The 27,337-nt window shown below is 38.3% G+C and overlaps 2 protein-coding genes across 4 annotated transcripts in view; one reads left to right on the top strand and one right to left on the bottom strand.

Annotated features, from left to right (window-relative positions):
* The window catches only part of LOC124261381 (sorting nexin-29-like), a 37,181-nt gene extending 17,029 nt beyond the window's left edge, over positions 1 to 20,152 (bottom strand). For all 3 annotated transcript variants that reach the window (XM_046695692.1, XM_046695693.1, XM_046695694.1), the window contains exons 1-10: positions 20,008 to 20,152; positions 17,522 to 17,586; positions 15,688 to 15,740; positions 12,255 to 12,335; positions 8,497 to 8,573; positions 7,006 to 7,180; positions 6,139 to 6,209; positions 4,876 to 5,031; positions 3,828 to 4,200; positions 1,508 to 1,602 (exon numbers count right to left, since the gene is read on the bottom strand). In XM_046695692.1, the coding sequence (XP_046551648.1) occupies positions 1,508 to 1,602; positions 3,828 to 4,200; positions 4,876 to 5,031; positions 6,139 to 6,209; positions 7,006 to 7,180; positions 8,497 to 8,573; positions 12,255 to 12,335; positions 15,688 to 15,740; positions 17,522 to 17,586; positions 20,008 to 20,014 (1,153 nt within the window). In that variant the 5' untranslated portion in view covers positions 20,015 to 20,152. The remainder of the gene's footprint in view (positions 1 to 1,507; positions 1,603 to 3,827; positions 4,201 to 4,875; positions 5,032 to 6,138; positions 6,210 to 7,005; positions 7,181 to 8,496; positions 8,574 to 12,254; positions 12,336 to 15,687; positions 15,741 to 17,521; positions 17,587 to 20,007) is intronic.
* Positions 20,153 to 20,185: 33 nt separating this feature from the next.
* Positions 20,186 to 26,367, top strand: LOC124261382 (60S ribosomal protein L10-like). The gene is made up of 6 exons (XM_046695695.1): positions 20,186 to 20,205; positions 20,367 to 20,396; positions 23,021 to 23,079; positions 23,559 to 23,805; positions 25,689 to 25,851; positions 26,155 to 26,367. The coding sequence occupies exons 2-6, from the start codon at positions 20,374 to 20,376 to the stop codon at positions 26,317 to 26,319; spliced, it is 657 nt and encodes a 218-aa protein (XP_046551651.1). The 5' UTR covers positions 20,186 to 20,205; positions 20,367 to 20,373; the 3' UTR covers positions 26,320 to 26,367.
* Positions 26,368 to 27,337: the final 970 nt, after the last annotated feature.

Raw genomic sequence — 27,337 nt, 5'->3', positions numbered from 1 at the left:
TTATCTCTAGGACACAGACAATGTGTCGGTTACAATATGTCTGTTACATAACACATTGTCTGCAGTGCTATTTCAGTTATCTCTAGGACACAGACAATGTGTCGGTTACAATATGTCTGTTACATAACACAATGTCTGCAGTGCTATTTCAGTTATCTCTAGGACACAGACAATGTGTCGGTTACAATATGTCTGTTACATAACACAATGTCTGCAGTGCTATTTCAGTTATCTCTAGGACACAGACAATGTGTCGGTTACAATATGTCTGTTACATAACACATTGTCTACAGTGCTATTTCAGTTATCTCTAAGACACAGACAATGTGTCGGTTACAATATGTCTGTTACATAACACATTGTCTGCAGTGCTATTTCAGTTATCTCTAGGACACAGACAATGTGTTGTCTACAATACATCTGTTACATAACACATTGTCTGCAGTGCTATTTCAGTTATCTCTAGGACACAGACAATGTGTCGGTTACAATATGTCTGTTACATAACACATTGTCTGCAGTGCTATTTCAGTTATCTCTAGGACACAGACATGTCTGTTACATAACACATTGTCTGCAGTGCTATTTTAGTTATCTCTAGGACACAGACAATGTCTGCTTACATACGCCTGTTACATAACACATTGTCTGCAGTGCTATTTCAGTTATCTCTAGGACACAGACAATGTGTCGGTTACAATATGTCTGTTACATAACACATTGTCTGCAGTGCTATTTAAGTTATCTCTAGGACACAGACAGTGTGTCGGTTAAATATGTCTGTTACATAACACAATGTCTGCAGTGCTATTTCAGTTATCTCTAGGACACAGACAATGTGTCGGTTACAATATGTCTGTTACATAACACATTGTCTACAGTGCTATTTCAGTTATCTCTAGGACACAGACAATGTCTAGGACATAACACAATAACACATTGTCTGCAGTGCTATTTCAGTTATCTCTAGGACACAGACAATGTGTCGGTTACAATATGTCTGTTACATAACACAATGTCTGCAGTGCTATTTCAGTTATCTCTAGGACACAGACAATGTGTCGGTTACAATATGTCTGTTACATAACACATTGTCTACAGTGCTATTTCAGTTATCTCTAGGACACAGACAATGTGTCGGTTACAATATGTCTGTTACATAACACATTGTCTGCAGTGCTATTTCAGTTATCTCTAGGACACAGACAATGTGTCGGTTACAATATGTCTGTTACATAACACATTGTCAACAGTGCTATTTCAGTTAGTACCTTTCAATCAAGCAGAAGGGTAAATGGGACGCTGGTGTTAGTATCAAATATCAGAGTTCAGGCTTGGACACATTAATAGGAGATGCAATCATTTCTATATGATTACAAAGTGTTAGTTAAAAATTATACTAAGAATATTAGTTTAGATAACTTTTCTTGGGACAAGGGGTCTACAGCTGCAAGGAGGAGGAACAGATATGTAGCACAAGGAATGGGTGTATTGCATAGGAACTCACCTGTGTGGCTCTGAGAGGAATTCCTGCCACTAGGTGGCGTCAAGTCAATAGGCTGACCAGCCGGTGAGAGCGGCGTCAGAGTTGCTGTTCCCTCCCTGAAAAGAAATGAATATTAGTTCACTAACATGCATACACACATGCATTATTGTCGTATTGTTTCCTGTCTCTATGAACATGCAAAACAGACTTTTAGATATTGTTAAAAGAGAGGGATTTCTGTTGGAGACTTAATACTTTTTTGGTCACTACTTTAATATATCCTACATTACAAGGGATCTATATATATTTCTATTATCTATATTTCACATTTTTATCATACCTCAATGGTTTTGGTCAGCAAAATAATTGCTTTACTACTTTCTGGAACAAATTAACTTTTTAATTTAAAAGTCCTATTGTTGGACACACAGTGAACTCCACCAAGTGTCAGTCCCTTATGTCATGTGGATGTCTGGCCCCGGGATCATGAAAACATCTTAAGTCTAAAATTTGCTTAGCACAAAAAAAACTTAAGTCTAAAAAAAGTTGCTTAGCTAAGATTTTAGATGAGACTGGATCATGAAACTGTCTCAGCAAAAGCTTAGCTAAGACTAAGCCTAAGACAGTTACCATGGCTATTTTAGAATGATGTAATCATGTCCGGTCACTCTTAATTAATTGAGGAGAACAGTTTAGTAGCAGGCACCTGCTGAAATGTTCCAAACAAGTCAACTGACGCTTTTATCCCTGCCGCGGTGAATTTTAGTGTCTTTACGGTTGGGATGTTGTTGAAAATACACCGACACGAATGCCTAAGTGCGTTTTCTGCCATATTGCATTGGATAGTGTTTACAAAATCACGTTTCGCGAAGGCCGGTATTGAGACGCCTATTACATCACATATTTTCATATTCATCAGTGACAAATGCATCACTGAATTCCTCATACATTTTAGCATCAAAAAAGCATTGTCAATAAGGTGACATAATCCCCCGCTGCAAATTATCAAATCAAACTTATAAAGTAATGAAAGTTTAAGATGGAGTTAAATGTCAACAAAAACATGACCAGTCAACCTCTCGTGATATCTGGCTCTTTAGTTGTTCAAACACACACATATTTTCAAGACTGACTTTGACCTTGACATGAATGTCATAGTGTATGAAATATGCAAAACTAGTACTAAAGAAATTGCTTATTGAAAAACATTCAAGGGAAGTCTTAAAAGTCTGTGAAGAAAATCCAGTGAACCGTTCTTAAAATATCTTGCTGACAATTCAGGTTAACATGCTGAAATCTTCAAAGTGTCGTCATGACCCTAAAAATTATGTGAAGGTCACCAAAACTGACTGGGCCTCTGTGTCTTCCCAAGGTAAAGCTTGGGGTTGAATATGAAGAAAATTCAAGGAACGGTTCTTGAGATAGCTTAACATGCAAGTTAACATGCTGAAATCTTCAAAGTGTCGCCATGACCTTGAAAATTATGTGAAGGTCACCAAAATAGACTTGGCCCTGCGCTTTCCCTAGATAAAGCTTGGTATTGAACATGAAGAAAATCCAGTGAACAGTTCTTGAGATAGCTAAACATGCAGGTAAAAGGTTAAAAGTCCCCTTGTGACCTTGAAATGAAGGTCAAGGTCACCAAACTTGACTTGGACCTTTCTTATACTGTGATGAACCTAGGTACCAAATATGCAAAGAATCTAGAGAACAGTTCTTAAGATATTAAAATTCGTACGTACGGACAGACAGACGGAGCCTAATACTATATCCCCCGCTTCGTGCTAAACGTGCGGCGGGGGATAATAAGAAATGGTCTTTTTCACTAAAACCAAGTGTCTAGGTGATATGAAACAAAAGATATTGGGCATGAAAAAGAACGCTGTGCGCGAAAGACAGCACTTCACAGTGTACTGCATTTTCTCAAATTTCAGACACCCATTCGTAGCATGCATAGGATCCATACTTTTAGAACATACATTGAAATAGTATCGTAGCAAGAAATAGCAAATTAAAAATAGATACAATACAGTAATGTGATAAGTTTATACGAAATTGTCAAAGTTTCTGTGCAGTGTGGCGCCATGACTGACGATAAAATCTTGCAGAACATATTAAAACAAAATCTAAAAAAAGTTCTTTTAAGTTTACATATTTGGCCAATAAAAAACATTTGATTTTTTGAGTGGGGGAAATCAATTTTTATTTTCTTTCTTATTCTTGACAAAATACGACCAGCGGATCTGTAAAACAAGAAATAAAATTGGTCTGGTTTAAAAGGATATGTCCAACTCTCAATGCAGTAAGGTACTGTCATAAATCCTCCATCAAGAAAACCTACCCTAATTCCACATCTTCTGAACTGAATGACCCCAGACTTGACCTTGACAGTCCATCTGAAGACGCTTGACTCACAATTGGAGTGGTCTTATTTGATTGGGTAGAGTTGCCTCCCTTTGAGGTGACTCCATCACCTGGATCCCCATTTCTCATCTGAACACCAGCTTTGTCCTCAACATTGTCAGACATGTCTTTAATGGAATCCTCCCTGGATATGGGGTCGGAACTGACAGAGCTGTGGGGAGACTTCCTGGACTTGGCAGTCACTGACCCTGACTCACTGAACACATCTGCATCATCTTCATCAAAGCTGACAATGTTTGCTATCTTCTTCTTTTTCCTTTTTTCCTTCTTTTTGACACTCTCTGCAATTTCTACAAACATAAAAAGAATGTCAGCTTTAGAGACTGCCCAGACAGTCTAAATAGTATTTTTCATATGATTTTTTTGGCATTCTAATCTTAGTTATCATTTACATCCACTTCAAAATAAAGGATGCAGCAACAGACCTACCAGTGCCCATGGCTATGGAACAAGGACCTACTACTATAACCAGCTATGAAACAAAGGACCTATCATTGTCCCCAGGGACAAAACAAAGGACCTACCAGTGCCCATAGCTATGGAACAAGGACCTACGACTATCCCCAGCTATGAAACAAAGGACCTATCATTGTCCCCAGGGACAAAACAAAGGACCTACAATTGTCCCCAGCTATGAAACAAAGGACCTGCCACAATCCCCAGCTATGAAACAAAGTACCTACCATTGTCCCCAGCTATGAAACAATGACCTATCACTGTCCTCAGCTATGAAACAATGACCTATCACTGTCCTCAGCTATAAAACAAGGACTTACTATTGTCCCTGGCTCTTAAACAAAGGGCCTACATTGTCCCCAGCAATGAAACAAGGTCCTACCATTGTCCCTAGCTATAAAACAAGGACCTACCACTGTCCCAAGCTATGAAACAAAGGACCTGCCATTGTCCCCAATTATGAAACAAAGGACCTAACACTGTCTCACACTATGAAACTAAGGACCTACCATTGTCCCCAGCTATAACTGCATGTGGCTCCTCCTGAACGTCAGCAGCCGTCCCCTGATCAGTTGTGTTGTTGACATGCACATTGTTAGAAACATGGTGTGCTCTGTTTAGCTCTGGCCGGTCAATGGTGATAGCAAACAAAATAGAACCAAGACCTGCAGAATAATGTAATATATTGGTTAAAGAATATTATTTTATGACACTTACTCAGAAATTACAATTCAACCACTTGCTAAATGGAAATTTTTCTTTTCCTGAAATAGGTCTTTTTTGAGGAGTTAAAATCATTACATATTATATATTTGACTGGGAGAGTAAGACCAAACAGATCTAAGGTAATAACTTTTAAATAAAGGTTAATTAATTGTTATTTAATATTTGGCTAGTGGTGAATTGAGTATTTGAAGCATAGGAATTCATTTGGAACTGACAGCGTTAGCCGGAGGTTTCCAATGAAATATTCCTGTGCTTCAAATACTCAATACACCCGGATATTGGACAACACACGATGTTTATCGACATTGTAAACACAAAAATAAACCAAAAGGCCCACATGGGTTTTACTGTCTGCACTCATTGACATCAAGTACGGGTACAGCAGTAAAGTGTCATCAGCTGGCCGTTTCAGCTGGTTACCATGGTAGCATCTGGAACTGCTCATTTGTCATGTCATTCCGACTTTACGTCACAATATGATTTGAATGACACCACCACTGCTGACGACCCTAAAATACAATTTAGCTGGGCCCCGTCTCGCACCTAGAATTGGCGCAAGTTAGCGCACGCAAAGGGAGCTGAGAACCACCTTGCAATACAATTGTGTGCGATATTTGAATGTGTCACTATGCAGTGAATAGTCTTGGAATTTCCGGGAATCGAATACCATTCGATCATGTTTTTCAACCAATCAGATTAAAGAACATGGTGATTTCTGGTTTACAATCCTGCTTGACAACGGTACAAGAATCTGTGTCAAAATGTCGCACTCAGGAACAAAAGAAGTTGTTATCAATAAAGTTTGTTCTATATTGTACTTCCCTCAAAGTAAACTAAACTGTCACTCACAGAAGTGGATCAGAAGTGTTGGGAAAATGGCATTAAGGTTTCTACAACACATGGGTCTCAAATGGGACTTCACAGAGTACAGTGAGATGGTAAAATCCAACGAGCAGGCAAATTTGTGTAAACAATTACGGGATGTTGAGTACAGTCAGACTACTGATTGGGTATTAGCACAGCGATCATGGATGACTGAAACCTACCGGCCGACATCATGGGCAGCATACTGCTTCTCTCCTGATCACGTAGGAATGCCCACTCTTCATAAAACTGACTGAAAGTAAAAAAACAAAGATTCAAGAATGAAATGTTTGCCATACTTATGCCTTATTGCTTAAACACTTGCACATACATCCCTGATTCTCTCCTTCAGATGAGATCAGAACACATGCAGCCTTAAATGCTAATTCTATCCTGTGAAGATTTGGGTAAGAAATGATTCTCAGCCACATTCTTGCTAGCCTGTCTCCCTCCATTATCTCACCAGAGCATGCCCTCACTACTGATGACCCTGCCTTGTTCCACTATCTCACCTGAGTAATTAGTTGCCATCAATGACCCTGCCTCCTCTCACTGTCTCACCTGATCAAGTAAATGCTATCGATGAGCCTCTCTCTCCTACTTCACCTGAGCAAATCCTTGCTATCGATGAGCCCCCTGCCTCTACTATCTCGTCCGAGCAAGTAATTGCAATCAATGAGTCTCTCTCATTCTACTGTATCACCTAAACAGGAAATTGCTATTGATCAGCCTATCTCTCTCTACTATCTCACCTGAGCAAGTAATTGCAATCAATGAGCCTCTCTCATTCTACTGTATCAGCTAAACAGGAAATCCTAGCTATCGATGAGCCCCTCTCCCTCTACTGGCTCACCTGAGCAAGTAATTGCAATCAATGAGCCTCTCTCATTCTACTATTTCACTCAAACAGGTAATTGCTATTGATCAGACTATCTCCCTCTACTATCTCACCTGAGCAAGTAATTGCAATCAATGAGCCTCTCTCATTCTACTGTATCACCTAAACAGGAAATTGCTATTGATCAGTCTATCTCTCTCTACTATCTCACCTGAGCAAGTCATCGCTATCGATGAGCATGTGCATGTATCTCTCCAGGGAATGTTCATTGAATGAAGCACGGAGCCACGCTCGTCCTCGGCCAGCATCGCTGTTGATGGTCTTGAGGTTGGCGAGGCGTTGTAGCTCATGTTTAGTCAGGACGTCCTTAGCATACTGCCAGAAGGCTGGTCAACACAAACACACTCATATCTGAACCCACGGAATATATAGGTAGCCCCTACCTATACTTACTGTGCCTGACATAAGGCAGAATGTTTATACTTTCAAACACATTCATGTTGCATATAATAATATATTTTACATGCAGTGGTATTCTCACATAATAGATAGTATCTCCTATGTAAAGATCAGTTAGAATATGCCGGTCATCTATTTATAATTATCAGGATGATTTCAAATGTTAAACAACTGTACAAGGTATTGAAAGGTTTGAAAATGTACTAATGTATTAATCCCTATCATCCCATGATGCATCAACCAGATGAACTTTCTCATCAGCCAATCAATGTCAAGACATACAGAATCTCTGTAGAGTGAGTAAGTGAGTGAGTTTAGTTTTACGCCACACTCAGCAATATTTCATTTTTATGGCGGCAGTCTGTAAATAATCGAGTCTGGACCAGACAATCCAGTGATCAACAACATAGGCATCGATCTGCGCACTTGGGAACCGATGACATGTGTCAACCAAGCCAGCGAGTCTGACCACCCGATCCCGTTAGTTGCCTCTTACGACAAGCATGGGTTATTGAAGGCCAAATTCTAACCCGGACCTTCACGGGTGAATCTCTGTAGAAGAGACCAAAACATTCACAGGAACATATCTCATAAACACACCTAGTTAGGCAGTTCAGATAGAAAACAATCATACTATAATAGTTTGCGTATATTTTACACACTCTGTCTCATATGATCTGCCCCATGGCATCTGCCCCCAAATGAGGGAAAAGATGTCTTCAGTCTGGATTTGAATTGGCTAAAATCAAAATGTTTGAAATGGGGTAGTTAGAACAGAAACGAGTGAGTGAGTTCAGTTTTAGGGTGTTTTTTTAGAAATATTCCAGCAATATCATGGCAAGCGACACCAGAAATGGACTTCCACATTGAATCCACGTGGGAATCGAACACGGCTCTTGCAAATATCAGCAAATGCTGTAACCACTAGGCTACCTGAATGCCCCAGAAAAGAAATGAAATTGTTTTAGAAAACTGACTGGCTGAAGAACCCATGCATCATTAATGTAGGTTTGGCAGATCACAGATCACTTTGGCTTCACCTGACACAGCCGTCATCAGATCTTGACACAGAGTATTGTGAAAGCAGTGATATTTACAAAAACGCCTAAAGAAAAATACCTCATTCCTGTCAACATTACTATCACTCAGAAAGCTGTTGAAATGACAATCTTAGGACCAGGTTCTGTCATAAAACAGGCAAATGATATTTCCCATCAACAGATGGAGGGTGTTCAATAGTTACCTGGCTCAGGATCAATATTCTTGATGTCATTGAGGAAATCTGTTACTTTTGACAGCCCTGCTCTCTCCGTCACCTGCCTTACAAACATGTACAGACCATCTATACACAGACTAAGATCTGGTAATAAACATAGAACATGTGTAAACATGACACTGTGTGGATCAACATGGTGTGTCAGCTGGACGTGGAAAATTGTCAATATTTCTGCATCCTTGTAAGTGGTATAATCCTGCTATCTGATACTTATATATGGCATATCATGGCAGTGATCATGGCAGTGATCATGAGTGAGTGAGTGAGTGAGTGAGTGAGAGGGAGAGTGAGAGTGAGTGAGTTTAGTTTTACGCCGCAGTCAGCAATTTTCCAGCTATATGGCAGTGGTCTGTAAATAATCAAGTCTGGACCAGACAATCCAGTGATCAACAGCATGAGCATCGATCTGTGCAATTGGGAACCGATGACATGTGTCAACCAAGTCAGCAAGCCTGACCACCCGATCCCATTAGTTGCCTCTTTCGACAAGCATTGGTTACTGAAGATCAGTATTCTAACTTGGACCTTCACGGGTAGGCAGTAATCATGATGCAGGCAAACTAGTGGGTAATGATGTGAATATTTTATTATATTACATGGTATATCATGGTGTAATATGGCTTAGTAAAGATAAACTAGTGGTTGGTGATGTGAATATCTTTTTAGTCAGGGAGTGTATACTGATTATCACACATTTCAACAATTACGGGAAATTGAAAATTTTAATATAAATTGTATATATAGATACCTATCCTATATCACGGTATGCACTTATCTCTCTTGATTCGACACTGAGTGCAACGATGTAAACTTTTTTCCCTAAGCCTCTCGTGTCCATCCACCCAAGCACTCCATGCTACCCTCACTATAAGACAGCTTCCTAACTCTCATGCAAAGCATGCAGCATGCACCACTAGCTGCCCACGTGACTATCTCCGAATCATCATTCTCATTCTTGGAGCCACTGGATAATATCCATCTTGGAGAATCTGCATAGCGGGGGAGGATGGGCGGGAATCCATGTGAGATAGGCTAAGTATATAAATATACAATTTATATTAAAATTTTCAAATTTTTATTCTTATCCTATCTCACGGTATGCACTTATCCCATGGTCGGACGGCTGGACGCAGATACCCTGTGTCTTGACAGTGCGAACAGCAGGAACTGTGTAGACTGCAAACGACCGTAGATAGCGAATGCACAAGGGCGGCCTGTTACGCATGCACACAACTCCTATGCTTGTGCTGAGTTCTCTTGAACTCCTTGGCTTACTAAGCACAACGTCTCCCAGGGAGATGGGTGCTCCTGAGCGATGTGGTGTTCGGCCGCAACCTCTGAAGAAGGACACAGCTCAATGAGAAAGTATGTCACTTCACCATTTCCAAGGTACCCCCGTAAATTAAAGTCGGTTGACAATAATCGGGCCAGCCCCTGCTTCGAGAAGACCCCCACAGACACCGACCAGAGGCGGGTGAAAGTGAAGCACAACTTGGGAACTCCAAGTTTTAACGTTCAGTTCCAGAACAGCATCAAATTGACATAAGCTTAGTCAAAGGATGTGCCCGGCAACTTTTCGGTGTCGGAATGCAACGAAATCCACTGAAATTCGGGAGTGACACACTTCAGGTAAACTTTTAGAAGCAAAACACATCAAGAAGATAGGATCTGCCCTCAACAGAGATGAAAGATACTACATTCCTAATGCCTACCATCACTTGATAAAGTAATCAATTAATTTCTCGTGTACATTACCTGTTTCATTCCAACTATGTACATCAACCCCATCCATTGTATAAACATCCACCTGGCTTCCTATCAGTTGTATAAGCTCTAATTCAGTCCTTGTATGTCACCCTACCGGCTTCCTATCAATTTACTCAATCTCTCATACAAACGTTGTACATCAACCTCATATATTGTATAAGCAACTCATTCCTATCTACTGTAACAACTCCTGTATATATTCTCTCAATTTGTTACTCATGTACCACTTGCTTGACGACATTAGAACCTATGTCGAAACGTTGCCTCCACAGAATAAAAGAAGTTGTATATCCATAATAATTGTCATTATTCTTCAAGAAAGAGAATGATGATTCGGAGATAGTCACGTGGGCAGCTAGTGGTGCATGCCGCATGCTTTGCATGAGAGTTAGGAAGCTGTCTTATAGTGAGGGTAGCATGGAGTGCTTGGGCGGATGGACAAGAGAGGCCTAGGGAAAAAAGTTTGCACTCAGTGTCGAATCAAGAGAGAGAAGTTAACATTTTCCTGTACTTCATGGTATATCATGGTGTAATGTGTCTTAGTAAAAACAAACTAGTGGTTAATGGTATGAGCATCTTCCATTATTACATGGCATATCATGTCTTAGTAGAGACAAACTAGTGGTTGATGGTAGGAACATCATCCTGTATTTCATGGTATATCATGGTGTAATGTGTCTTAGTAGAGACAAACTAGTGGTTGATGGTATGAACATCATCCTGTATTACATGGTATATCATGGTGTAATGTGTCTTAGTAGAGACAAACTAGTGGTTGATGGTATGAACATCATCCTGTATTTCATGGTATATCATGGTGTAACGTGTCTTAGTAGAGACAAACTAGTGGTTGATGGCATGAACATCTTCCTGTATTACTTGGCATATCATGGTGTAACGTGTCTTAGTAGAGACAAACTAGTGGTTGATGGTATGAACATCATCCTGTATTTCATGGCACATCATGGTGTAACGTGTCTTAGTAAAGACAAACTAGTGGTTGATGGTATGAACATCTTCCTGTATTACATGGCATATCATGGTGTAATGTGTCTTAGTAGAGACAAACTAGTGGTTGATGGTATGAACATCTTATCATATTACATGGTATATCATGGTGTAATATGGCTATATAAAGAAGAACTACTGGTTGATGGTATGAACATCATCCTGTATTTCATGGCATATCATGGTGTCACGTGTCTTAGTAAAGAAAAACTAGTGGTTGATGGTATGAACATCTTCCTGTATTACATGGCATATCATGGTGTAATGTGTCTTAGTAGAGACAAACTAGTGGTTGATGGTATGAACATCTTATCATATTACATGGTATATCATGGTGTAATATGGCTATATTAAGAAGAACTACTGGTTGATGGTATGAACATCTTACTATATTACATGACATATCATGGTGTAATGTGTCTCAGTAAAGACAAACTAGTGGTTGATGGTATGAACATCTTCCTGTATTACATGGCATATCATGGTGTAATGTGTCTTAGTAGAGACAAACTCGTGGTTGATGGCATGAACATATTATCATTAATGGTATATCATGGTGTAATATGGCTATATAAAGAAGAACTAGTGGTTGATGGTATGAACATATTATCATATAAAATGGCATGGTGTAATATGGTTAGGTAACGACAAACTACGGGTTGATGGTATGAACATCTTACTACTCTGGTTGGTATTATACAACATCTTTAGTTACGTCAATAAACTCTCTGATCTATCTGTTCAAAAACTTGAATCTATACTATCCTCACCAAGAAAATGGAATTAAGAAAAGTCTACCCAAAATAGACATTAAGGATGATGCAAAACTGAATATTCTCAAAAAAAATTATACTTTATCAAGCCCTGTTGTACGCTAAGGTCGTTTTGTACAACACCACCCAGATCCACCTACTCCCATGAGGAGTTGTACCAGTACCCATTACACTTACTTGATGGCAGTGAGAGCCTTGTTGTTCTTGCGCATACCATGTTGTAGTGCCGCCTCCCACGCTGCACACAGACAGGACACCCTGCACACATGGGAGATATTTACAACAATATATACAGCAGACATCAGGCAACTTGTATCTGGATTGCAAAACTTCAAAGGTCAAGGAGAATGACAGTAAATTTAAACATAGTGGTCCGAGCAGTACCAGCTACAGACACTTGAAGACAAGTGAAATATGGTGTACTAAATCGTACAGACTTTTTGTCTACACCATTATGAGTGAGTTTAGTGTTATGTCACTTTTAGCAATATTCCAGCAATATCACAGTGGGGGACACCAGAAATGGGCTTCACACATTGTGCCCATGTGGGGAATTGAACGCGGGTCTTTGGCATGATGAGTCAATGCTTTAACCACTTGGCTGCACCACTGCCCCTTATACATAAGAGATTCAGGATGTCTACTAGGATGATTTTGTTATAACTGCTCAACTCAAATGTTGGGTTTGTTTGTTGTTTGACACCACACTAAGCAATATTCCAGCTATATGAAAGTGGTCAGTAAATATTTGAGTCTGGACAAGACAATCCAGTGATTGACATCATGCATATCAATGATGTTTTCTACGACTTCAGGATCAACCAAGTCCATAAAATCTGACCACCCAGGGGTGGAAATAACTTTAAAATTGCTAGTGTACTCGGTACAGTGGCACATGTAAAATCACTTGCCCTGATAATATTTCCACTATACCGGCCGTTTTCTTGTTGATTTTTAAATAAACAACATAATTAATATTGGAAAGTCAACTGGACACCGGTACAGTGTGATATACAAATTTGCTTGCCCCGACTGGACTCCACCCGGACGCCAGGCAATGGGTTATTCCACCTGCCACCCAATGTGCTTGAAGTTTTGTAAATACTCAATAAATGTGATCTTACAGACGACAACCATGAGTTGCTGGCGAAGATCAATTCTACATGAACTTGACATCTTGCTCTTTCACAGATATCTTTAAATGTTGTGTATGGGAGTGTTCCAGGGAACAACACACACAATATGTTCATCTGTATTTTCATCTATCAACTATAAAATGGTGAAGCTGAAAGTCGTTAAGTCAAATAGCTAATCATGTCCACCAAATCAGACTGAATTCCAAATAATCAACATATCACATATTGGTTCAAAGTCGGGAGAGATGCTGCAGTACTTGTTAAACTATGACATTTGTAATGCATTGCAATCAGATTGCGAGATATTAGCAGATTATTATTCCACACAAAATATTCACAAGTTTTCATCAACTGCTAAAAATAACACACTACCATCATGATATTATGATGTTTTTTCTGCAGATGAATGTTTTCTTAATATTCTGAAAATATTCATTATGTAAAACACTATTAATTATATGCAAAATTGTAAATCAGAGAATGATTTCCCAATATGCCTCAGCAGTGAAGCATGCATTTGGAACAGAGATTATAAAGAGCACCCACAGCAATAAAATGTATACTGACCCCCTTTCTATTGTTAAACTTTGAATGGTCACAACTGGAAGAAAATCAAAGACAAAGGCATCTCTGTTTGCATTCTTAACATTGTTTTTGTAAAAGATGTTGCAGAATTTGTTTGTTTCTTATTCTAGAATATTTGGCACATTTCTTAAGCACACTATATGTTTCTACCAAAAGGTCATAAACTTTGTCTTCATAAGTCAGGCAAGCTACCGAGTGAGTGACTGAATGAGTTTAGTTTTACGCAGCACTCAGTAATATTCCAGTTATATGGCAGTGGTCTGTAAATAATTGAGTCTGGACCAGACAATCCAGTGATCAACAACATGAGTATCGATCTACAAAAATGGGATACGATCACGTGTCAACCAAGTCAGTGAGCCTGACCATCTGAGTCCGTTAGTCGCCCCTTACGACAAGCATGGGTTGCTGAAGATCAAAGTTAACCTGGATCTAAGTATCATGTGTCCAGGTGAGCTATTCAACCCTGCTGCTCTATATTTTTGACAGTCAGTACATATGTTGTTAGTTCTGGGATTCAACATTATATTTTCTGTTCCTTAAACATTATATATTTTGATCTCGATTTGACCAGACTGAAAGTTTAAACCTCTGACAGCTATTACTCAGCCATTTTTGTTAAAAAGGAAATGTGATGAGCATATGAGTAGTTTGTGGTGAGGCACGTGTGTTCCATTTTTTCGTGGTATATAATTCATCCACTTTCACCAAGTTCCTAATTTCTCCCAGGATGATGTCAGCACCATAAAAACTGAAAACCTCAGGAACGGTTAAGCTGAAATTTCACATTTGTTTTCCCCCAAAACTGTATCAGTGTTTCCTCGAGGATCTGCATAAGATGTTGCAATCTGGTTTTAGAGACATAATGATAAAGCCATTTAAGGCCAGTAATCAGTTATTTTTAATTAAAATTATGGAAATTTGATATATGAGTAGTTAGCTGGCAACTCATTGTGTATATTCCCTTTATTGAGATATTTTTGAAAAGTTTAACTTGATTTGGCCGTTTTAATGACCCATGGAACATCAGATCAACGCTACTACTTCGGGTTAACGGTCCTCTATGGCTACTGGTCAAGGAAGACCACCATGATTTGTTTTACTTGTCCACAGCAACATTCAGTAGTCGATTGGACAGAACTACACTTAACAGCATTATACATGGTAAAAGCAGTGTATAAAATTCCCAAAATTCCAAGCCAGACAGCCAGACTGGTAATGTCTAAAAATTACCAGTCCAGATACAAACTTGCCTGTCCGGTTTTCAACAATAAACTGAAAGTACACGTGTTGTCCTTGGTTATCGTACCATGAACTGTCCAATCGTAAGTAGTTTAACATAATTCTTAATTTTTCATAATACCTTAAACACATCAAACTGACGACAAGAGAACCTGTCTGATATTATGAAATATTTACTGTTAGGGGTAAAAATATCTACCAGACCACCAGACAGGCTACTTTTGAAATTTGACCGTCCGAGATGAAAATAAACCATTCCGGACGGTCGGGCAGGTGGGAATTTTAAACGCTGGTAAAAGGCAGATGAATCGATATACGGACTGCATTTCATAACTACGGTGTGCAAAAAGTCTTTTACGAAAAACCTCCTTAATTGGCCTAGGAAAAAAGTCCTCCGAAAAAAGGTCTATTTTGTCAAAAGAATAAAAAGTATTTTTTAGTTTTTTAGCATTAATTGACTTTCAATCACTCTTTCATGAGTACTTCATGTTTTTATAAGTGTCATTAAAAAGATAAAAGATCAATTGAGTGTTATCAATGTTTTTCTAAAATATTTGACATCAAAGCTGATGAATAAATAATTTTTTTATTACAATAGGGTTTTTTTCCAGTACTTTTTTACCAAGGATTTCCTACACTCTAATTACCTGCTGTCTGCATCCGTGGCTAGCTCTGACCGTCCGCCAAATCTCACCTGACACTGTAATTACAGGTAACATCAAACAGTTAAAGGTCACATGCAACCCAAAAATCAAACATAATTAAAACACAATTATCACTTATTCACGACATATAATATACATTGCTGGTTATGAAAAAACATATAAACAAAATTATAAGCGTACAATGCATAAATCAAAGTGCAATATTGTTTACTTGGTATAACATTTTGCAATCAACAGACATCATAACATGTCATGTGTTCATGCTCATTTTTTGTGTATATCAATCAACAGACATCATAACATGTCATGTGTTCAAGTATCACACCTGCCTGTCTGTGTAATTACATAATGTGACAGAGACCAAACTCGGGCCATAAATCAATGCGTTTTGTTTATGGTGTATAGCCTGATTGGTGTTAAGTTCAAATTGCATGTGGTCAGTGATCGCAGTTGTGTATTGAATATTGTCATTAGCAGACAGGCAGGCAGACACACAGGTGTCAATAAAACAAGACATTGAGTTTTGTCTGTCAATGCTAAATAATGACATTGCTTTTAAGTATCGAACTGAGAAAGTGACTCGGTAAGAAGAACGTGTGGTGAAATAGACAAATGAAATTATATAAACAGTTTATTTACTGTCATAACATATAAAAAGCTCGTGCCTGTGAGATATCAACAAAACATTAGGAAAATAGCTCACACCAAATCCTTCACAGAGTATTCACCGGACAGCCCGCTTCCAAGTTGCGCGAACCTATTTCAATGCGCACGTGCTATGAGCGCAGCCCAGCTGTTGAAACCAGTTTTCCCCCGAAAAGTCGGGGGAAAATTAGTGAATCGTTTGAACTCCAATTTTGCGCATTTTTTTCATCGCGTTATTTTTCAACTTTATAAGTTGAATTTGCATTTTTGATGATTTGTTTCGGTAAGTCCATACCGAAAGGTATCAGAATCTGCAAAGTTGTGTTTTACGTTGCATGTGACCTTTAAGGTAAGTCTTAAAAAGTACTGAAGTAATCTTGAAATAACAGTCTACTGACACCTGGATAGTGAACATGGTGAGTGCATATTCTGTTACGCCATAGACAGCACTATTGCAGTCAGACCTGACACCACTCAACAAACTGTGCATGTACCATATCAATATTTAATGAAAGAGAAAAACATATGATATGTTTATATTGATTTCTCATCTCAACAGAATGCTATTCCGTGTTTGTTGTTCAATTTCACACACAGCAATATGTCAGCTTGCAGATGTTGGCATGTAAATGATAGATGTTGACCATAGGAACAAGTGAGCTTTGCTTCATGCTTTTAGAGTACAATGACACAAAGAACCAAGTTAGAGCTTGACAATCTGATCCATCAAGTAGCCTCATACAGCAATTATAAGATGATGGGTCTTATTCTAACCTGGAAGGGGGCGGTGGGGTAGCCCAGTTGTCGCTCATCATGCTGAAGACCCGGGTTCGATTCCCACATTGGTACAATGTGTGAAGCCCATTTCTGGCATCCCCCGCCATGATATTGCTGGAATATTGCTAAAAGCAGCATAAAACCATACTCACTCAAACCTGGAAGCCCAGTGGGGTCCAAATAGAATGCAAAATGACACAAAAGGAAAGAGTGAGTGAATTTAGTTTTGACACCACTTTAGCAATATTCCAGCAATATCTGGGGACACACACAAGAAATATGCTTCGCACATTGTACCCATGTGAGGAATCAAACCTGGGTCTTCAGCATGATGAGCAAACACTTTAACCACTAGGCTACCCCACCACCCCCAAAAAGAAGAGAAAATGTTCACCTGTTTAACAGCATCAAGGAGTCGAGTAAGGAGATTCTGTCTTTCAGTGAAATGACAATCATCACCTGCAACATTGAAATATATTCCTACTGAAGTCAATATAACTATAAGTTAAGGGCTATATAACATGGTAAATCACACCCTTTCAGCCACAGCAACTCCGAAATACATGCATAACACCTTGGATACCAAAAACAAGCACCACACTGTCACCTTGTCTGCAAGTCCATGTAACACGAAAACAAAATAAACTGCACAAAAATAGTTAGGGATATACGTAAATTTTGAAATTATGAATATTATTATGAAATTTATTCATTGACACACTGATACAATATCAATAATACAAATAACCAATATCCCTAACTTATTTTGTCCCATATATATCAGTGCTATCTGTTCCTGGATTCCCAATTCTCGGGTTTATTTTTACTGAACTACAGTAATGTTTTCCACAACCATAATATTTTCCGCACTGAGGATACTGCAGAGCATGGGATCTGATATTGTAATTGTACATGCTCCAGCATGACTCAGTGATTCTTGCAACAAGCTCTAGAATGTGTTAGGGTAAACAAAATCAATATCATTAACAGGGAAAATGAGATTTGTCACATTACATAACCTGGCACAGCTGTGAAGTAATCATCCTTGTTAGCAGGCATTATGAAACTCATGATGATCCGTTAGTGATTCCTTGATTAACATAATAACAAGTTGGCTGTAACACCTGAACTCTGATCCATGATCATGATGATTCCAACCTATCCAAAAAGTGCATATTTTATGATTTATTTTAGTAATGACTAAGTTTCTGTGTTACCATGGTTTACCCTAACTTCACTGACAAGTTTGATCCAAAACATCAAAATTTCCACTTAACTTTGACTAGCAGCAGCCTTATGTAGCTCTATACCTAATCAATTACTAGGTGTTTGAATACAAATGAAAGTTAAAATGTAAAAAAATCTAGTGGTGTAACCACACTCCTCTTAAGTTAAATATATGTACATATATTTAGAGATCATAGTTTACTGCTTGTATGCAGGCATCACACACGTACATGAACTCTACTGCAGTGAATAATGCATAAAAACACTACCTCCTCCCTTCAGGCCGCCGCTACAAAGTTCCAATTGTGAAAACTAAGAGAGCCCGTACATCTTTTATTCCAAGTACAATATCTCTCTTAAACAAATGTAAAGATACCTAAATCAATGAATTTATGTAAATATGTTTTGTATCTCTCTGATGTGTCAGTAGCTCTGCTGATGTAACACAAATTCCTGAAAACGCATTAAAGTATTATTCTATTCTATTCTATTCTAGCGTATTGATGGACATGTATCTCACAGTTGTCAGTTTATGCAACACATTGTTCATATTGGGCAGCATGCAAACAGAAACAAATTAAAAGTAACCTCTACAGCATTTCAAGCAGGATTATTTACAATAAACCCATCTATTTGTTGATGTATAATACCCAATACACTGGATTCAATGGAGTATTGTTATATTGATTACCCTACAGAAAAGCTATCAAACAACCAAGGTGAATGATAACATGTGAGTAAATATTCAACACCTAAAGTAATAATTGGGAGAGTTGATGAAACAGTCATGTTATCAGAATAACCATTAACACCTTAAACAGGAATTTATCATTTTCAGCTATTACCAAACCCAATAGGATCAGTTGTCTGTTGCTGACATCAATTTAATACTGCACATAATGTAGTTTTTTAAACTCTTCTGTGTCAAATAAAATTAGCTGATGATTTATCAAGCAATATCTGTAATTTTTGTTGTTGTGTACATTGCACAAAGTAAACTAATCAATATGCAAATAGCTCTTTATACTAAGAATAAGGAAACTACATGAGCACTAAACATAGACAATGGATCAAATAGCTTGTCTCTGGGTTAGTGTTACTGACCCAGACTGATACCATGATAACTGTAACATTCAACACTGATATTGTGATAACCTATAAATCATGTGATTGGCAATTCTTTACCACTAAGAGGATTTACATGTTTGATCAGAGTACAATATAATCCAGGCAACGGTTTAGATGTATGCCACCATAATCAAATTTTATATTACGTCTAAGAAATGTGAATATTATATTTTCTCTTTTGCACTCAATTTTATGACTGTTTGGAAAATGCATATAAACTCACATGAACAGGAACAAATGGCCTACATAGGTAGACAAGTAATTTCCTGTTAAGTAACAAGTGTCCAAAGTTAAATGTTTGTAATTGTTTATAAAGATGAAAACAGAATATCTGATATGCATGATTTATGATCCGTCAGGTACTAGCAGACAGCTATTCACCGGCAAATATCGTACACAGAATGATCTCAAATCATTACTCTCTCTTTAATTGCTCAGGCAAACTGCAGTGATTATCTGTAGATCGCATCAGTTTCGAGCATGAACTTACGCCTAAATACATTATACGATTAACGTTTTACATACCGCTCATGATCTTTCAAACCAAACAGCTGTCCGAGTGACAGTTCGTGTCATATTTATCTTTCAGTCGCTGTGTTTACACCCTCATTTCTACTCCTCAAAAACAACTCGGGAACCTCCGACTTTGGCAGGTGCTCGGAGATCACATGACTCGAACTTCCGGTAGAATAGAGTTCTTTCCCTTCGAAGGTAGGCCGACATGTTAGTTCTGGCTGAAATTGTTGTGATTTTAAATCAATCAACATCTGAGTAATTGTAAACATTTGATTAACGACGTGAGAGAATTGTAAAGTTTAAACACCATAATTTGATATATACTCTTTATTATGCCTATATATATTAGTGTTTTCTTACATTTGCAGATTAAAGATGGGGCGACGACCAGCCCGTTGGTATGTATATAGATAACATGCTGGGAACTCTGAACCGAGATATTGCATTACTTTCTGCGTTTGTTGTTTGTCAGTCAAATGTAACGTTAGAGAAAATCGAAGAAGCGAGGCTTTAATAGTTATAGGTGTCAAAACATTTTCATTTTGATTCATCGGTTATAATTTTCTCAGAAAGTTCTGAAGTATTCTACCAAAATTAGCCATCATGATGATTTGGCACAATTCAGCACGTATAATATGAAAACATGAAACTTTATGGATAACACCCTCTGGGTTACTGGATCTAGCGACGTTTTGATTAAAATTTAAATCGTAATCTTCGGTTAAACAATTCATAGGAACTTTAAAAATTATTTTTATTTTCCCCATGTTGATATCTTCGGCTAGGTTAAAGGGCCACTGATCCAGAGCGATAATGGTTTCCAGCCAACAGTCTAATTACGAAACCTAGCTGCAAACTGGTCAGCCTCTGATCCCTCGACCGTGACGGACACGGGGACTGGGCTTCTGTCCACCCTGTCAGAATTTCTTCAACCTAATCAGTGGGACATTAGGAAGGGTGGATGCCCATCAGATGCCGTTGTTTGAAAATATCCCTGGTAGTTCTTGTCTGGTTGTATTAAAGTATCCCAGCAGTGTAGGCTTTTTCAGATTTTCAAATGTTTGGATGGTATAGTGACTGATCCAATTTGATCCTATTTCTGTGATTTTTACCTCAATATTTAATCATGTAAAAAAATATGATGTCTATTACGTATGCTGTGGTATCAAAAACACACATTTGATATATTGGAATCCATAAACTAAACAACCCCACTTTGCCATTGCAAAATAAATCTGAAATTTTACTTAGGTACATAGGTATATACAGTTTTTAACTAAGTACACAGTAAATGCTTATATATATTTCTTATGTAACAATGAAGTTCGTATCCTCAAAACAGTGTCTGCCCAGGATTTTTTTTTTCAGGCAATCAAACTTGCATGCAATACAGCGATTACTACTCTTGCTGTAACCCTTGTTTGGTGGTAAATCTACACGTTATTTGTCATCATTCAGATGATGGTCAGTTAATGAATTTATAACAGGTATAATTAGTGATAACACCAGTCAGATTACCGGACAAAGGTTCCCATTTGGCATTTCTTGTGTCTGGAGTAAATACTCATCATTATAAATTGAGGTCTGATGTGGCCAATGTATTACATCTTATGTAATATGCGCATGGAAGTGCAGTAAGAGGAATTATCAGCTGAGTTACAAAACAAACATCGATCAAAGGATTAACCGATAACATGCTGATTGATTAATTACTTTTATCCTGCACAGCGGATTTGTCAAAAGGTAGTGTTTATGTATGCAGATTTACTTATCTATACTGAATACACCCTGTCGTAAATTTTTTTTGTAAAAACGTCCTTCCTTCAAAGGATTAACCGCCAATACATTGATTGATTGCTCATTATTGGCTAACTAATTTACTTTTTTTATAGAATGGCGAACAATTAGTTGCCAGGTGTGCTATGTTGGGTGACCAATGGGACTATAGAACAATGTGAAAAACCTGAAACGATAGATCACTTTTTCGCATATTAGACTGTTAAAAGACACATGACATGGAACAGGATACTTTGTCAGCTGCAGATGAATGGCACCTCATTCCTTTATGTGGATATTGATAGATACATTCCCCGAACAAGGCGATAGCCTGATAATGTTGCTATAACTTTAGTCTGTTTTAATTTTAATATTTGCATTTTGTTTTTATTTATTTGTTATGGCATTCAACAGAATAATTTTTTTTGTCGGGAAGTGTAATGAGACAGACAACATATACTACGTCACACTCAGGGCGTGTGTGTGAAATATGATACACGTTGGCAATCTATAAAATGTCTAGATATGACAATCATGTTATAAATTCATTTTTATCAAAGTGAATATTTTTTTTATAAGAAAACAAATTATTCGTCAAAGTCTACATAATTTTACAACAAAATCAACATAAGATTATCAAGTAAAACAGATTTCATCTTTGTTGATCAGTCTAAACTTATACTATCATTTGCGCATGAGGGTGGCACAGCAGAGGTAACGAACCAGTCATGAATTCTGGGAGATCATCTGGGTACTCACTGGAGAAAAACAATAACAAAAGCAACAACCAGTCCACGGAAATTGCTCTGGATCAGTGGCCCTTTAAGATCAAGCTGTGTCTTTGTGTCTCCATGAAAAGTGTCAAGATGTTAACACAAGAATCTGTGCAAGTGATTAGTGGCTAAATAATAAGGAACAGGTTTTGTTTTTATTATTATGCCAGTTATAATACCCTGAATAAGTAGATCACAGACCTTTTGCAGGCTTGCCTTTCCTGGATGTGGTGACATGCAGTATTACTGCTTGACCACAATTCTGATTTATGTGACTGTCCATATGTATTAATTGTCATTGACATCAGCTGAAACTATCTCCATAGCCACCCCACATTTGCATTACATGATGTATATTCATAGGCCTACTGCAAGATGTTATTTGTTTGTGTAAAATTCAATTTTCTTTTTCTGTAATTAATTTTAGCATGCAGACAGGTATTTTGCTTTCAACAAGTGAATTCTTGTTTCAGCTACCGCTACTGTAAAAACAAGCCCTATCCTAAGTCACGGTTTTGCCGTGGTGTCCCAGGTAAGGAAAACATCTTTGACTGAAATTTATTGAAGGAATCATTCATGTTTGATAATTTGTTTTTATACCCACTGTTCTATTGTATTTAATGACACTACCAGATGATGGTGCGACGAGGTATTAGGGTATCTCCTTATGATACATTTCCAATAAAAAATATACTCGTATACAAGTAACCATCTGTTTCCTCAGGATAGAATTTTAAGCAGTTATGTACTTGTACAAGGGGTTCACCATAGGCGGTTGGGTAGCCTAGTGTTACTCGGTTTCGATTCACCATATAGGTAAAATGTATGAAGCCCATTTGCTGGAGTATTGGTTAAAGTAGCGTAAAATACTGTGTTAAACAGCATATTATTTGTGTAGCACAGTGGATGCATTGATGATGAACATCAACTGACAACCCAAAGATTGTTTATAGATCAGAATACTACTACCGTTGCTAAACCTACCAATAAAAAATTATCAACTTTTTTCAGATCCAAAGATCCGAATCTTTGATTTGGGCAGGAAGAAGGCTCGCGTTGATGAGTTCCCTCTCTGCATCCACTTGATCTCCGATGAGTATGAACAGCTGTCATCGGAAGCTCTGGAGGCTGGACGTATCTGCGCCAACAAGTACCTTGTAAAGGTCTGCGGCAAGGATTCTTTCCACTTACGAGTGCGCTTACATCCCTTCCACGTCATCCGAATCAACAAGATGTTGTCATGTGCCGGTGCTGATCGGTGAGTAATAGCTGTGGACATTGCAGTAGCCCGAGGTTTAAACATTTACTTGTCACTTAAATTCTATTAGTCTGGGTTTGCTTTATCACATGGTACAAGTGTGAAGTCATTCTTGTGTGTCCCATACTGTGATGTTGCCAGAAGATATGAAAACCAATTCATTTGCTACTTTTGCATTGTTTTGGTGTTTCCAGATTAGAATTGGTCTTCAGGAACCCATACTTGTTGTAAGAGGCGACTAATGTGGTCAGGCACCCAATTATTGCTTAGGTCGATGCTCATGCTGTTGATCACTGGATTGTCTGGTCCAGACTCAGTTATTTACGGATGACCATGTAGCTGGTATATTGCTGGGTGCAGCGTTCAACAAAAACTAACCAAGTATACCTGACTACCATTCCGTGGGCAAGTCAGCCTTTATAGTTACATTAATATTTTGCCAATATTGGTGGTCGATTACATTTAACTGATTTATTGTTGAAATATTCTGCATACCACCATTTCAAAAGTAGGAAATGTGAATTATGCAGTTGTAATAAGGCAATTACATGGAAGTAAACCTTCCATGTAATTGCCTTATTACAACTGCATAATTCACATGCACACTGCACATAAACATTGAAATTAAATATTTGAAGATTAGATTACCCCCAAATGGGTAAATAATATCCATGGAAGTAAGATCTTAGAGTGACCCTTGGTTGGATGGTGTAAAATATTAAAATTTCAGCAGTCTGGGATTGTCCCCCTAATATTCATTGTCAGTTTTCTATTTTGAGGTGAATGTTTTGAATTTGTTCTGCTTACTGTGAAGATTTTCTGTGATGAGGACCATAAAACTCCTAAATTTAGTCTCTTAAAAGCAATATGTACAGTGTTTGTTTTGATTTGGAAATTCCACCTCTTGCATTTATTATCCCCGCAACGAGTTTAGCGGGGGGTATTAAAATGGACTCCGTCCGTGCGGCGTGCGTCCGTCCGTCTGTCCGTGCACATTTGTCTTTTCCGGAGCAGTACTCTAAAACCGTTCAATATTTCTTCACCAAACTTGGCACATAGATAGATCTGGTGGTGTACTGGTGCCTTTTGGTAGTTTTGGAATTCTGAATAAAACATTGACTACTGAACTCTAAAACCGTTCACTATTTCTTCACCAAACTTGGCACATAGATAGATCTGGTGGTGTACTGGTGCCTTTTGGTAGTTTTGGATTTCTGAATAAAATATGTTTGGCATTTCCATAGCAACAAGTTTGACTTAGCCTGAAATTGGTGGTTGTGCTCTTTTCCGGAGTAGAACTCTAAAACCGTTCAATATTTCTTCACCAAACTTGGCACATACATAGATCTGGTGGTGTACTGGTGCCTCTTGGTAGTTTTTGATTTCTGAATAAAATAATTTTGGCATTTCCATGGCAACAAGTTTGACATAGACTGAAATTGGTGATAGTGCTCCTTTCTGGAGCACAACTTTAAAAACCTTTCAATACTCTCCTTCCACTTTTCTATATACACACCTAAATATTTGACATAATCATAACTCGTAGACATAATCATGAAGAGTATTTTGCCATTGCGGGGGATATTGATGACTTTGTCTTCTTGTTTAAAACAAAATGGCAGTACCCCGTCAAGCCTATTTTATCAATAGTCAAGGTATTGCATTGCAGAGATCATGTGAGCGCCTTGATTAAGAAGGTTTTGGCTTGTATGGGTCATTTGGCCCCACTTTCAAATATCTTAAATGAACACCGGACTTGCATTACTGATATTATTGAAAAAACATGTTTTGTAATTCACAAAAAAAGGCTTCAAATGTGACTGATCAGCTGTAATTTTATTACAGTTATTTTTAATGATATGATTGCAATTATTCTATTTCAGACTTCAGACCGGTATGCGTGGAGCTTGGGGTAAACCACAAGGAACTGTGGCCCGTGTCAACATTGGACAGCCAATCATGTCAGTCCGCTCCAGAGAGCAGAACGAGGCTGCTGTGATTGAGGCCCTCAGGAGAGCTAAGTTCAAGTACCCAGGCAGACAGAAGGTGAGTCTTGCAACACTCACAGCCATCGTTTCTCTTTTGGTAGTGTTGGGAAAACATCTGGAATTTCAGTAATCATTAGGAAGGAAAATAGATTGATCTTCAAGGAATTATCAGTGAATTTGTCATACACTTTGCAATAAGGACCCTTGAAATACAGGGGGCCTCCAGACCTGAAGTTTTGTAGGAGGAGGTAACGCTATGGTAGTGGTAACTTGTGAACCATTGACAGCATTTTTCTATTAAACAGATCAGATGTGACAGTGACATTTTCATTAAACTAATGGTGTAATTTCTGTGTTACAGATCGTGATGTCCAAGAAGTGGGGATTCACCAAGTGGCCCAGAGACTGCTACGAGGATATGTGCTCTGATGGAGGCCTGATTGCTGATGGCGTTGTTGTGCAGTACAGACCCAACAAGGGACCTCTGAACAAGTGGAGGAAGGACCAGACTAACATCAGGGCCTAGACACTGTAGGAACAGACATGGTCATGTGAATAAAGAGCTGGAGAAATATCACCTGTTGGTCTTTTGTTAATGAGCCATGGCTTTATCTTGACCTCAGAGGCAGTGATTCACTCAAGTCATGTGGGTAAAAGTTCCCTGGTTGTAATTTGAAAAAAAACATTTACCAAATATTTTTTCATACACATGAAAAAAAACATGCTCTTTTTGGCTTTAAGATCACATGTACTTTACTTGTAATAGCACCTACCAATAACGAGGATACGTAAGGTGATTGCATTCAATATCTAACCTGACAGGTCGTGTGTCACCTACCTTGACAGTGTGGATCATGTCTATGAACCACTAGAACATTTTACCAGAGGTGGTGATTCTAGGTTAGAATTAGTTACACAGCATCTTGTGCTGTTAGCAAAAGCTGACTTCACTGTGTGGTTGGTCAGGGTCGATGACTTGGTTAATGTACCGAAACTCTGGATTATGGCTTTAAATATCAGTCACTGGAGTATCTGCTCCAGATTACAAGTTCGTGTAGTATACCAGTGAGTTTCGTTTTACTCTGCACTCGCAATATTCCAGCTATATGGCGGTGGGCTGTAAATAACCAAGTCTGGACCAGACAATCCAGTGATCAACAGCATGAGCATTGATCTGCGCAATTGGGAACCCATGACGTGTGTCAACCAAGTCAGCAAGTCTGACCACTCATCCCGTTAGTCGCCTCTTACCACAAGCATGGGTTACTGAAGATCAATATTCTAACCCGGACCTTCACGGGTTCTAGGTAACTGTGATATAACCACAGGGGTCGCCTCTTGGGATGTAATATACCAAGAGCAGTACCTACTGGGGTGTTCAAGGATTCAAGTTGTGATTGATGGGGCTTTGAAATTGTACTGAACAAAACTGTTAAGCATTGTGAATATTGTAAAGGAGGAAAGGAGATGTATTTTGTAGTTAAGACAAACCTATTTCTAATCGGGTGAAAATGTTTCTTGAACCAGTCAGTTCATTTACCTGT

Source organism: Haliotis rubra, unplaced genomic scaffold (genome assembly GCF_003918875.1).
Source record: "Haliotis rubra isolate DU_JTF1 unplaced genomic scaffold, ASM391887v1 Scf8, whole genome shotgun sequence".
NCBI classification, from domain to species: Eukaryota; Metazoa; Mollusca; class Gastropoda; order Lepetellida; family Haliotidae; genus Haliotis; species Haliotis rubra.
The sequence above is the reverse complement of the archived record's forward strand: the minus strand, read 5'-3'. Positions and strand labels throughout refer to the sequence as shown.